We start from the raw sequence: 13,716 nt of genomic DNA on the forward strand, positions 1-13,716 counted from the left end.
AGATATAAAACATTTCTAGCAACTCGGAAGTCTCCCTTGGGTCACTTCCTACTAATCCTTTTAAGATTCAATGTACAGGAGGGGTTTATAGATTCCCTCAGCCAGATAGAGAAGAAGGGCGTTCCTTCTTTGTCCTTGGTTAGCAACTTCAGTAGTTCCCCGAGTGAAAATTCAAAACTGGCCCCTGTACATTCCAAAGATACCCAACATTCTGCCCTCTATCACAAAAATTAGTTTTATCTCTTTTTTGAACTTGATACACAGACATACCTTGTTTTTCTTCACTTTATTGTACTTTTCAGATATTGCCTTTTTTTTTTTTTTTTTTTTTTTTTTTTTTACAAATCAAAGGTTTGTGGCAACCCGGCATCAACAAGTCTATTGGCACTATTTTTCTAACAGTATTTGCTCATTTCATGTCTGTGTGTCACATTTTGGTAATTCTCACAATATTTCAAACTTTTTATTATTATCACGTTATGGTAATCTGTGATTTTTGAAAGTAAGCTCTATGACCAGCGTGGGGCTTGAATTCATGACCTCAAGATCAAGAGTCTCATGCTCTATCAACTGAGCCAGCCAGGCACACTGCTTGCATGCCTCTCACTTCAAATCAAAAGGTAGAAATCATTAAGCTTATGAAGAAAGCATGTCAAAAGCCAAGTTTTAGTGGTCTGGATGGAAGATCAAATCAACCACAACATTCCCTTAAGCCAAACCTAATTCAGAGCAAGAGATTAGGGAAGTCTTTTCAATTCTTTGAAGGCTGAGAGAGGTGAGGAAGTTACAGAAGAAAAGTCTGAAGCTAGTAAAGGTTAGTTCATGAGGTTGAAGGAAAGAACCAATCTCCACAATATAAAAACGCAAAGTGAAGCAGCAAGTGCTGATGTAGAAGCTGCAGCAAGTTTTCCAGAAGATCTATATAAGATCATTAATGACAGTTGCAACACTAAAGAATGGATTGTCGAAGTAGACAAAACAACCTTTTACTGGAAGGAGGTAAGAGTTGAAAAGTCAGAAAGAAGTCAATGTCTGGCTTCAAAGGACAGGCTGACTCTCTTAGGGGTTAATGCAGCTGGTGACTTTAGGTTGAAGCCAACCCTCATTTACCACTCCAAAAAATCCTAGGGCCTTTAAGAATTATGCTAAATATACTCTGCGCTCTATAAAAGGAACAAGGCCCAAATGACAGCATATCTGTTTCAAATACAATTTATTGACTATTTTAAGCCCACTATTAAGACTTACTCCTCAGGAAAAAGGTTCCTTCCAAAAACATTACTGTTCATCGACTGTGCACCTGGTCACTCAAGCATGCTGATGGAGTGTACAATGAGATTCATGTAGTTTTCATGTCCGCTAATACGGCATCCATTCTACAGCCAACAGATCAAGGAGTCATTTTGACTTTAAAGTCTTATTATTTAAGAAACACACTTCATGATTTGGTTAGTGTTTTAGTAATATTTCACTCAACACTTGTTTTCTAGACCAAATACAGGGTTGGTATGAAGCAAAAAAAAAATCTAATGGTTAAATTTCCCATTTCTGTTATTTCTTGAATCCTTTTTTTCAGTTATTTATTTAAGGAGATTAAAAAATCATTGCACTTTGGTAAAATCGTAAGTATATCTTATAAATGTAAAAAAAAAGAAATACATTTTGATTCGGTAAAGTTGCAGATGCCAAATTAACATACAGAAATTTATTGTGTTTGTATATACTAATAACTAGGACAAAAAGAAATTAATAATCCCATTTACAACTGCATCAAAAGAAATAAAATACCTAGGAATAAATTTAACCAAGGAGGTGAAAGATCTGTATTCTGAAAATAAGACATTGTTAAAAGAAATTAAAGATGACATAAATAAATAGAAACATAGACCACGTTCATTAATCAGAAGAAGTAATATTGTTTAAATGTCTGTAACTACTCAAAGCAATCTATAGATTCAATGTAATCCCTATCAAAATACCAGTAGTATTTTTCACAGAATTAGAATAAATAATTCTAAAACTTGTATGGATCTGCAGAAGACCCGAAATAGCCAAAGCAATATTGAGAAATAAGAATAAAGCTGAAAATATCACAATCCCAGATTTCAAACTACATTACAAAGCGATAGTAAGCAAAATAGATGGTATTGGCACAAAAACAGATCAATGGAACTGTTTTCTGATATCAAAGGAGATCGTAGGGGTGAAAAAAAAACCTTCTATATTTATAGGGTCAAAGGAGATCCTAGGGGTGAAAAAAAAACCCCTCTATATTTATAGGGTCAATTGATCTATGACAAAGGAGGGAAAAATATACAATGAATTTATAGGGTCAGGTACAATTATAGGGTCAATTAATCTATGACAATGAAGGTAAGAATATACAAAGGAGGAAAGACAGTCTCTTCAATAAATGGTTTGATAAAACTGGACAGCTACTTGAAAAAAAATGAAACTGAACCACATTCTTATACCATACAAACTCAAAGTGGATTAAAGACCTAAAGGTAAGACTTAAAATGAATCATAAATCTTCTAAAAGAAAACATCTCTTGGACACTGGCCTCAGCAATATTTTTCAGTATGTCTCCTCAGGTAAACGAAACAAGCAAAAATAAGCAACTGGGGCCACATCAAACTAAAATGCCTTTGCACAGCAAAGGATACCATCAACAAAATGAAAAGGCAATCTATAGAATGGAAGAAAATATTTGCAAATGATATATCTGATAAGGGGTTAATAGCCAAAACATAAAAGGAACTCATACAACCAAAAAAAAAATCTGATTAAATAATGAGCACAGGATCTGAACAGATATTTTACCAAAGCAGACATGCAGACGGCCAATAGACACATGAAAAGATGCTCAACATCACTAATCATCAGGGAAATGCAAATCAAAACCACAATATTACCTCACACATATCGGAATAACTAGTCCACCCTCCCCCCCCCAAAAAAAACCCAAAAAAACAACAAACCAAGAAATAAGTGTTGGCAAGGATGCAGAGGGAAAGGAATGCTCAGGCACTATTAGTGGAAATGTAAACTGGTACATCCACTATGGAAAACAGTATGAAAGTTTCTCAAAAAATTTAGAAATATCATATGATTTAGTAATTCCTCTTCTGGATATTTATCTGAAGATAACAAAACACTAATTTGAAAAGATACATGCATCCCTATGTTTCCTGCAGCACTATGTACAATAGCCAAGATATGGAAGCAACTTAAGTGCCCAACAGTAGAGGAATGGACACAAGATGTAGTATAGACAATGGTGTATTACTGAGTCATAAAAAAAAAAAGAAATCTTGCCATTTGCAACATGGATGCATAGAAAGAGTATTATGCTAAGCAAAATAAGTCAGAAAAAGACAAACCCCATGATTTCACTTATACGTGTCTAAAAAGCAAAGCAAATGAACAAACAAAAGCAGAGACAGATTGTAAATACAGAGACCAAACTTATGGTTGCCCGAGGAGAGGGGAGTGTGGGGATGGGCCAAATAGGGAATGGGGATTAAGAGTTACAAACTTCCAGTTATAAAATAAATAAGCCATGAGGATGAAAAGTACAGCATAGGGAATACAGTTAGAAATATTGTGATAACTTGGTATGGTGACAGATGGTAATTATACTCACAGTGAGCATTTTGTAACATATATAATTGTTGAATCACTATGTCGTACACCTGAAACTAATAATACATTGTGCGTCAATTATACTTCAATTTACATTTTTTTAAATAAAAAGATTTAAAAAATACATTTTGCAAGGCAACTGCTGCCACAGATAGTGATTCCTTTGATGGATATGGGCAAAGTAAATTGAAAAGCTTCTAGAAAGGATGAATCTCTAGATGCCATTAAGAATATTCATGATACATGGGGAGAGCTCAAAATATCAACATTAACATGAGTTTGGAAGAAGTTTATTCCAATCCTCATGGAAGAGTTTGAGAGGTTCAAGACATCAACGTAGGAAGGAACTGCAGATGTGGTGAAAATAGCAGGAGAACTGGATGTGAAGCCTGAAGATGTAACTGAATGCTGCAGTCTCATGGTAGAACTCTAACGGATGAGGAGTTGCTTTTTAAGGATGAGCAAAGAAAGTAGTTTCTCGAGATGGATTCTACTCCTGATGAAGATGCCATGAAGACTGCTGAAGAACAACAAAAGATTAAGAATATAAAATAAACTTGGTTGATAAATCGGTGTCAGGGTTTGAGAAGACGGACTCCCAATTTTCAAAGTTCTACTGTGGGTAAAATGCTCTCAAACACCACTGCACGTTACAGAGAAATCATTCATGAAAGGAAGAGCCCATCATTGTGGCAAACTTCATTATTATTTTTAGAAATTACCAGAGCCACCCCAACCTTCAACAACCACCCCTCTGATTAATCAGCAGCTCGTAACATCAAAGTACGATCCTCCACCAGCAAAAAGATTTCAACTTACTGAAAGTTCTGATGATAGTATTCTTAGCAACAAAGCATTTTTAAAGTAAGGTATATACACTGGGTTTTTTTAAAAAATTTTTTATTGGAGTTCATTTTGCCAACATATAGCCTAACACCCAGTGCTCATCCTGTCAAGTGCCCCCCTCAGTGCCTGTCACCCAGTCACCCCAACCCCCCACCCACCTTACATTGTTTTTTAAAGATATAATGGTATTGCATATTTAATAAACTACAGAATAACACAAACATAACTTTCATGTGCACTGGGAAACCGAAAAATTTTACTCACTTTATTGCAGTATTTGCTTTATTGTGGTTGTCTGGAACCAAATCCATAGTATCTCCAAGGCACGCTTATGAATGGAGTCATATGGTATGTACTCTTTTGCGTGTAGTTTTCCATTTATAAGATTCATCCATGTTGTTCTGTGGCAATAATACATTCCTTTTTATAACTGGAGAGAAATCCATGGTATGAATATAACAGTTTATGTATTCTGTTGTTGATGAACATTTGTTTTCATATTGCCGTGTAGAATGAAGATGCCTTCAATATTCTCACCCACGTTTTTTTTAAACTTTTAAAAAAAATTTTTTATTTATTTATGATAGTCACACACACACACACAGAGAGAGAGAGAGAGAGAGAGAGAGAGAGAGAGGCTGAGACACAGGCAGAGGGAGAAGCAGGCTCCATGCACCGGGAGCCCGACGTGGGATTCGATCCCAGGTCTCAAGGATCACGCCCTGGGCCAAAGGCGGGCGCCAAACCGCTGCGCCACCCAGGGATCCCTCACCCACGTTCTGATAAATAAAAGTACTTATTTCTGTTAGGTATATATCTAAGAGTGGTACTCTTGGAACATACGATACTTATTATTTTAGGATTAGTAGATACTACCAATTTTCCGAAGTTATTGTACCAATTTATATTCCCACAAAAAATTTAAGGGAATTCCATTTGTTTCACATTCTCACAAACAGTTGGTATCGCCCTTTTAATTTTAGCCATTCTGATGAAGGTGTAGCAATATTTTATTATGATTTTTGTACACATTTCCCTTTTGACTGAGCACCGTTTTATTTTTTTTTAATTTTTATTTATTTATGTATGTATGATATTCACAGAGAGAGAGAGGCACAGACACAGGCAGAGGGAGAAGCAGGCTCCATGCACCGGGAGCCTGATGTGGGATTCGATCCCGGGTCTCCAGGATCACGCCCTGGGCCAAAGGCAGGCGCTAAACTGCTGCGCCACCCAGGGATCCCTGAGCACCGTTTTATATGCTTATTAGTCATTTGGTGATCCTCTTTTGTAAAGTGCCTTTTGGAGTTTTTTGCTCACTTAAAAAGTTATCTTTTTCTTACTGATTTTTAGAGTGAATGAGTAGATCAGCTGGGTCCTGGGGGAGGCAGATACCAATATGAAATGATCAATGCAAGGGATATATTCAGGGTAATACCTATGGAATATAATGGGGAGAGAGAGAAGGAATAGGCAGGAAGTCTTCAGATACAGTTCTGACACCTGTGAAAAGGGAAATGGAAAGAGAACTGGGTAGGAATAGAATCAGACTGGCATGCAAGTCTAAGAAATTCTCAGCCAGCCCAATAAGGAGTTCTGACATGACTCCCCATAGAGAAGTCCTGTACTGGCTAGAAATAGCAAGCCTTTGTCCCACAACTGTGTTCATAATTGGATAGGTGCTTCCAAGGAAACATGTGGCCTTCCCTTGTAAGCTGAGGTAGAGCCTCTCTAGAAGGGAGCTCCGAGCAAAGTAACTTCACAGATGCCACAGAATTCTTTACCACATGTATTGTTGCCAAGTATCTTCTCCCAGTACATGGCCTGCCTTTTTATTCTTAGTGGTGTCTGTTAGTTAATTTTAATTAAGTCCAATTTATCTATCTCTTTTTTGGCAGTTATTCCTTATTGTATGATGTTCAAAGTCCTTACCTTAAGGTCATGAAGGTATTCTATGTTTTCTTCTCGAAGTTTTATTATTTTGCTGTTCACATTTAGGTCTATGATCCATTTTAAGTAATATTTTGTTATGGTGTAAGGTTGGCATCAGTTTTTATTATTTTCCAGATGACAGATTTGTCCCAGCACGAGTAAATGAAAAGGCCTCCTTTCCCCCCACATACCCACAGTGGAGACTGTTATAAACAACAGACTGTACATGTATGGCTCTAGTTTCTAGATTTTCTAATCCAGACCATTATTCTATTTGTCTAAACTTGTACCAATATCACACTGTCTTAATTTCTGTAGCTTTTTTTAACGATTTTATTTATTTATTCATGATAGAGAAAGAGAGAGAGAGAGAGAGAGAGAGAGAGACAGGCAGAGGGAGAAGCAGAAGCAGGCTCCATGCCTGGAGCCCGACGCGGCACTCGATCCCGGGACTCCAGGATCACGCCCTGGGCCAAAGGCAGGTGCTGAACCGCTGAGCCACCCAGGGATCCCCTGTGCCACCCAGGGATCCCCAATTTCCATAGTTTTATAATAAATTTCGACATCTGGTAATGTACACTCTTCAGTTTTATTCTTCACTATTGGCTTGGCTAGTCCAGGACCTTGGAAATTCTATATAAATTTGAGAACCACCTTGTCAATTCCAACAACAGTATGCTGGGGTTTCAACTGGGTTTCATTGAGCCAATAGATTAATTTGGGGAAAACTGTCACTTAAACAATATTAAGTCTTTCAATCCATGTTCATGTTTCACTCCATGTTCTGCCTAGAAGGGAAAGTAAGAGCAAAGGCAGATGGGTAAGAAAACAGCGTGGCTTACGGAGCACGAGAAGCTACGGAGAAGTTCAATGGGGTGTTAAAGTGCAAGGCATGGAATACTGAAGGTTAGGCTGAAGAAAGAGGTCTGATGTGCATTCACAGAAGACTCAAGCAACAATGGATTTGAATAGTTTTTTTTTTTAATTTTTTATTTATTTATGATAGTCACAGAGAGAGAGGCAGAGACACAGGCAGAGGGAGAAGCAGGCTCCATGCACCGGGAGCCCGACATGGGATTCGATCCCGGGTCTCCAGGATCGCGCCCTGGGCCAAAGGCAGGCGCCAAACCACTGCGCCACCCAGGGATCCCTGGATTTGAATAGGTTTGAACGGCTTTCAAAAGGAACGAAAGTGTAAGTGGGCAAAATAGGAGACCATTCCAGGAGTTTAGGTGAGATATGATGAAGATATCAAAATGGACAATGGCAATGAAGAAGAAATGGATTCATATTTTTTTATTGGTAAAATCTGCAGGACTTGGTGACTGGATGTTATGGGTTAAGTGTGAGAAGCTGAGAGTCAAAGATAGCTCCCAACTTCCTAACCTGTTGGTTAGACAGGAATGGTACAAGGAATATGGGGCTCCCAATAGAGGAGCATCTGGCACAGAGTAGCTATTTGTCAAACTAAACAGTAACAACAACTGGGGCCCTTAAGGAAAAACAACATGTGCTATTCTTTTCTATAAACCTCAACAACTAGTGGCTTATCATCTCTACAGTGATAAACTCTTTAAGTCCCCCCTGGTCAAAAATCACTACTTACCTTTGTGGGTTTTAGTCTATCCATCACCTCGTCTAACCTTTCTTTTTTAAAAAATTAAACGTATCCCGTACAACTAAAATATTTTCACACTTTTCAGATGTGGACTCAATCTTTCAAAAGGAGGTTCAGCTTACTTTAAAAAAACAGTGAGAGGGACAGCCTGGGTGGCTCAGCGGTTTAGTGTTGCCTACAGCCCAGGGCGTGATCCTGGAGACCCGGGATCAAGTCCCATGTCGGGCTCCCTGCATGGAGCCTGCTTCTCCCTCTACCTGTGTCTCTGCGCCTCTCTCTCTCTGGGTCTCTCATGAATAAATAAAATCTTAAAAAAACAAACAAAACACAACAGTGAGGGAGTTGCCTGAGTGGCTCAGTTGGTTACGCATCTGACTCTTGGTTTTGGCTCAAGTCATGATCCCAGGTTGGTGAGACTCCAAGTCAGGTTCAGAGCTCAGCAGAGAGTCTGCTTCTCTTACTCTCTCTCCCTCGCCCCTGGCTTGGGCTTCCTCTCTTTCTAAAATAAATACATACATAAATAAATAAATCTTTAAAAAAGAAAATAAAATAAAGGGGTGCCTGGGTGGCTCAGCTGGTTGGGCTTCTGACTCTTAGTTTTGGCTAAGGTCGTGATCTCTGGGTCATGGGATCGAGCGTGGAGTCTGCTTGGGGTTCTCTCTCTACTTCCCCTTGGCCTGCCCTGCCCCTGGCCTCACTGGCACTCATGTATGTATACTCTCCCTCAATAAATAAATAAAATCTTAAAAATAGTGAAAGGGTTTTAAAAAAAAAACCTTAAAGAGGTGAGATAGGGGCACCTGAGTGGTTCAGTGGGTTAAGCATCTGCCTTTGGCTCAGGTCATGATCCCACGGTCCTGGGATGGAGCCCAGCATTGGGCTCCCAGCTCAGTGGGGAGGCTGCTTCTCCCTCTCCCTCTGCCCTTCCCCACGTTCATGCTCTCTTGGCCACTCTCTGCTTCTCTCTCTCAAATAAATAAAATAAGGTGAAATAATAATGCCAATAGCTTAGTTATGTGACAAAAATAGCCTTGGAAGTAAATACAAATATGCTGTTCTATTAGTGAGATTTAAATAAGTCCGAGTCTTTGAAAAACAGAAGATAAAACTTAATTGGTTCAAAATTCTGTAGTTTCACTAAATCTCTTTAGATGCAACTTGTGATTTTATAGATTGGAGTGGTTTTAGAACAGGTCTGTAGTCTGCAGCTAGGATGGATGGTTTGCTCCAGCACTCTGAACAAACGTTATCCCCTATTAAGTCCAAGAGCTACCTAAGACCAATCAGTTTCTGGAGGTGAAATATAAACAAATGCACACAAAATATTTTCTGTTCCTATTTGTCGTTCACCTTCCTCGTGGATTTTTTTTTTTTTAAGATTCTATTTATTTATTCATGAGAGACACAGAGAGAGAGGCAGAGACACAGGCAGAGGGAGAAGCAGGCTCAGTGCAGGGAGCCCGATGCAGGACTCGATCCCGGGACCAAGGGCCCACGCCCTGAGCCAAAGGCAGATGCTCAACCACTGAGCCACCCAGGCTTCCCTTCCTCGTGGATTCTTAAGTATCTCTGCTCGGTTCTCCCTTACGGCTTTGACATTGGGGATTGAATGGGTCTAAAACATTAAATTAAAAAGGTAAATCAAAAAATTTCCCTGGCACCGAAAAAGACAAGAAACTTCACCTTCTTTTCTTTCTTAGAAAAATCGAAATTGTAAACGACTTCTTTCTTTGGGATGTGTGCACACCTTTTAAAAAGCTACATAAGGGGTGCCTGGGTGGCTCCGTTGGTTGAGTGACTTGCCTTCCTTCCTGATTTCAGGGTCCTGCTCAGAGGGGAGCTTGCCCCTCCTTCTCCCTTTGCCCCTGCTCGTGCTCTAGCTCGCTCACTCTCAAATAAATAAAATCTTAGGGGAGGGGAAAGCTAAATAAGTCTCTTGACAATTTTGAATCCGCACCCCCCCCCACGACCATGGTCTTTCATAGGGGGTCTTGAAGTTCCCTTCTTTGAAATGCAAGTATCAAGGAGGACGGCACCACACCACCCAGTCTTCATAGGAATTTAAACCTCAGCTTTTGGCTCCCAGATGTAACTTCGTATTATTTTATTTTATTTTTTTTGGATAAAGACAGCAGGTGCCGTCATGGATTTTATCTGCCTGGCTCCCTAAACAAATGAGACTTGTTTCGTTTTGGTTTTTTATAATCTCGTCAGTGCATCACTGGCATGTTTCGATGCTCATTCGATAACACGATCTCAGTGTTTTCCACGTTTCGTGGAGGGTTTTTATATTAGGAGGTTTTTGTTTGTTTGCTTTTTTATAATTTCCCCGAACTGGGTCCTCCAGTTTCTGCACTTGTACAGCCGGCTGGCGATCCGCATTCCCTCTCCACGCTTGTTCTGGGCAGCAAGGCAGAGTGGAGAGAACATGGATTTAAACTGTGCTTTTCTTTTCTTTTCTTTTCTTTTTGCTAGAATTTCACTTCTCTGAAATATTACCTTTTTTTTTTTCCTCTGACGGATTACTTAACTTCTCTGAACCCCTATTACATCATCTACAAAATCGGAATAACACGTCTAAACATGAGGTAGCTGGACACACAGGAGGTGTAACGAAGTTATCACGGATGCCCTCAGCACACTCGACTTTCGTCCCCCTGCCGACCCCTTTCCCCGTGGGAGTCTATTCCCCTCCCCACCCCCTTCCCCGTGGGAATCTACCCCTTTCCCTCCTTCCCCCTGGGACTCTATCCCCCTCCCCTTTCCCCGTGGGAATCTATCCCCCTCCCCACCCCCTTCCCCGTGGGAGTCTATCGCCCTCCCCCTCCCCTTCCCCGTGGGAATCTATCGCCCTCCCCCTCCCCCTTCCCCGTGGGAGTCTATCGCCCTCCCCCTCCCCCCTTCCCCGTGGGAATCTATCGCCCTCCCCCTCCCCCTTCCCCGTGGGAGTCTATCGCCCTCCCCCTCTCCCCTTCCCCGTGGGAATCTATCGCCCTCCCCCTTCCCCGTGGGAGTCTATCGCCCTCCCCCTCCCCCCTTCCCCGTGGGAGTCTATCGCCCTCCCCCTCCCCCTTCCCCGTGGGAATCTATCCCCCTCCCCCCTTCCCCGTGGGAGTCTATCCGTCAGATCCCGGACGGCGTCTCCTTCACCAAGCACAGCGCGTACGAGGCACCCAACTCGCAGGGCGGCTCTTCCAGAGCCTCAAGAGCTGCCGCAGGTGAAGCAGACAGAACCTCCGCCGGCGGCGGCAGAATGGGGGCGGGGGGCGATCCGGCGGCGGGGGTCCCCAAATGCAAATCTGCGCATCACAGAAGAACAGAGGCGACGCCGCGGCTTCCGCACTTCCCCGCCAGGGCTCACCGGGACGTCCGCGCCGGCGCGGGGGCGGAGATTTGCATGTACGAAATTGGGAAGAGGGGGAACCACCCATTGAAAACCCCGGCCCGCCCCCCCACCCCCCCCCCCCCCGGCCTCGCGCCCGCTCCCCTCCCTCCCCGCCCCCCCGCGCCGCCGCCCCGGGAGAGCCGCCCCCCCGCCGCCCGGCCCGCCCCCAGCGCTCCCAGCGGCCGGCCCCCCGGCACGTCAGCGCACCCTCCCACCCGCTCCTGAACTTTAAGCCACGCGCCTCCGAGCCACCTGGAGGAGGGGGATTTCTCCGCAGCCGGCGGCTTTCGCACGCTCGGGACCGTCACCGCCCGGCTCCCAGCGTCCCCCGCGCTCCCGAAGCTCCCGCCTCCCCCCGCGGCCCCGACCCAGTCGCGGAGCCCCCCGGGCCGCAGGGGGCGTGGCGGGGCGCGCGGAGGGGGCGGGGCGTGCGCGCGGCGGGCGGGCGGGGGGGGGCCCGGGGGGGGCCTACGTCAGTCGCGGGAAATTCCCCTCCCGCCGGGCGGCCTCAGCCTCCGGGCCGCGGCGGGCGCTCGGCTGTCGCGGCGCTCCGCCCCCTGCCCTGGCTCCCGCACGCCGGACGGGCGCAGCCGGCGATCCCGGACGCGAGCGCTCAGGGGGTGGGAGGGTGTGAGCCGCAAAGCCCCGAGGAGGGCGGGAAGGAGGAGGAGGCCCCGGGGGTGGTCAGGGGCACCGGGGGGCCCGCCGGCAGAGTCCCTCGGCCGCCGGACCGACGCGGGCTGCTCGTGCGGCCTCGGGTCTGGACGCTTGGAGCGGGCGGCGCGGCGAGCGGAGCCATGGCCTCGGGTGAGTGTCCGCGGCGCGGGGCCGAGCTTTCGGGGCGGCGGGGGGGCGCGCGGGGGTCTCGGGGCGGACGCGCGCCCCCTGCCCTTGGGTCGCCTCGGCCCGCACGTCGTCGGCCTCGGGAGGGCGGCCCGGTTTGCGTGCGGAATGCGAGCCCCGGGCCGTGACCCGAGGCCGTTAGGATACGTCCCGGCGCCCTGATGGTTTAGGGTCAGAGCAGTTACCAGGAACCTCACGCCGGGAGGACCGAGAGGTCACGTATTGCAAAACGGATTTTTATTTGAATTGGTCAGGCTTTAGGTCTTAGAACAGGAGTGAAGACCTCCGGAGGGAGTGCTCTACCTTTTCTTCTATTTCTTTTCTTTTCTTTTCTTTTCTTTTCTTTTCTTTTCTTTTCTTTTCTTTTCTCTTTTCTTTTCTTTTCTTTTTTCTTTTCCTTTCTTTTTCTTTTCCTTTCCTTTTTTCCTTTTCTTTTTTTTCTTTTTCTTTCTTTTCAATTTCATCAAGTGCCAGCCGATGATCGCTGATGTGCTGACAGTGGCACCGAGTGGCTCGGTTAGGAGCCCCCCCCCCCCCCCCCCCGCCGGGCGTGCCCTACCTGGTCCTAAAGGTTGCTTCAACCGAGCGGATGATTTCCACTTTAAAGCGGGTACTTTCTGGTTTACGGAGACGCTATCTTTTTTTTTTTTTTTTTTTTAATTTCTTCGTTGGAAGGCAGGGGAGTGTTAGAATATCCGGGCTTTCAAATAGGAGTTAGCAATGAAAACTTTGCATCACTCAGGTAACCATTTATTTTCCGTTTATAGATAGATGCGTAGATCTCTTGCTTTGGGGGCAGGGGGAGTGGACGACGACGAGTTTACCCAGAAAAAAAAAAGTTGGAGGGCAGAGGAGGGAGCCTCCTCCTGTTGTTGTTGTTATTATTATTATTATTATTATTATTATATGATATGCACCCGGGGTTTAGATCTGCCTGTAACCTAAAGGGAAGTAAATCCAGCGGGCTCTGCTCGAGGTGGCCTTGGAGAGGATTCTGGCAAGGTTCATGGGGCGGTTTCGAGGCAGGGAGGCCTTACAGTAGAGCTCAGCGCTGGGCCAGGAGGCTGAAGGGGGGGGGCTTGTTTATGCTTCCTCCGCGCCCTCCCAAGACCCTGGCTTAGTGACCCTCGGAGCCTGGTGTCTGGAGGAGAAGAGGAAGTAGAAAGCTTTTTTTTTTTTTTTTTTTTTAAAAAAAAAAAAAAAAGAAGATTGAGAACAATGCCATTAGCTGCTGCTGCAGGCCGAAAAGGAAATTGGGGTGGTTCACATGACATTTGATTTCGGTTTGTCTGTGGTTTTTATGTGAGAATACAAGTTTAAAATATTTCAACTTTCTCTTTACCCACTTCAGTGACCCCAAACTTTCAGATAATTTTGTCAATTTATCATTTAAAAGCACGTTGAGATGAAGAGGGTGAAGAGGGCAAAGATGATCTGAGATATTTG

At 44.2% G+C, this 13,716-nt stretch overlaps 1 protein-coding gene across 2 annotated transcripts in view; it reads left to right on the top strand.

Annotated features, from left to right (window-relative positions):
• Nucleotides 1-12,107: 12,107 nt before the first annotated feature.
• The window catches only part of REL (REL proto-oncogene, NF-kB subunit), a 38,480-nt gene continuing 36,871 nt past the window's right edge, over nucleotides 12,108-13,716 (top strand). For both annotated transcript variants that reach the window (XM_055329279.1, XM_055329280.1), the window contains exon 1: nucleotides 12,108-12,234. In XM_055329279.1, the coding sequence (XP_055185254.1) occupies nucleotides 12,225-12,234 (10 nt within the window). In that variant the 5' untranslated portion in view covers nucleotides 12,108-12,224. The remainder of the gene's footprint in view (nucleotides 12,235-13,716) is intronic.

The sequence above is a fragment of the Nyctereutes procyonoides genome, unplaced genomic scaffold, assembly GCF_905146905.1.
Source record: "Nyctereutes procyonoides isolate TBG_1078 unplaced genomic scaffold, NYPRO_anot_genome, whole genome shotgun sequence".
Taxonomy (NCBI): domain Eukaryota; kingdom Metazoa; phylum Chordata; class Mammalia; order Carnivora; family Canidae; genus Nyctereutes; species Nyctereutes procyonoides.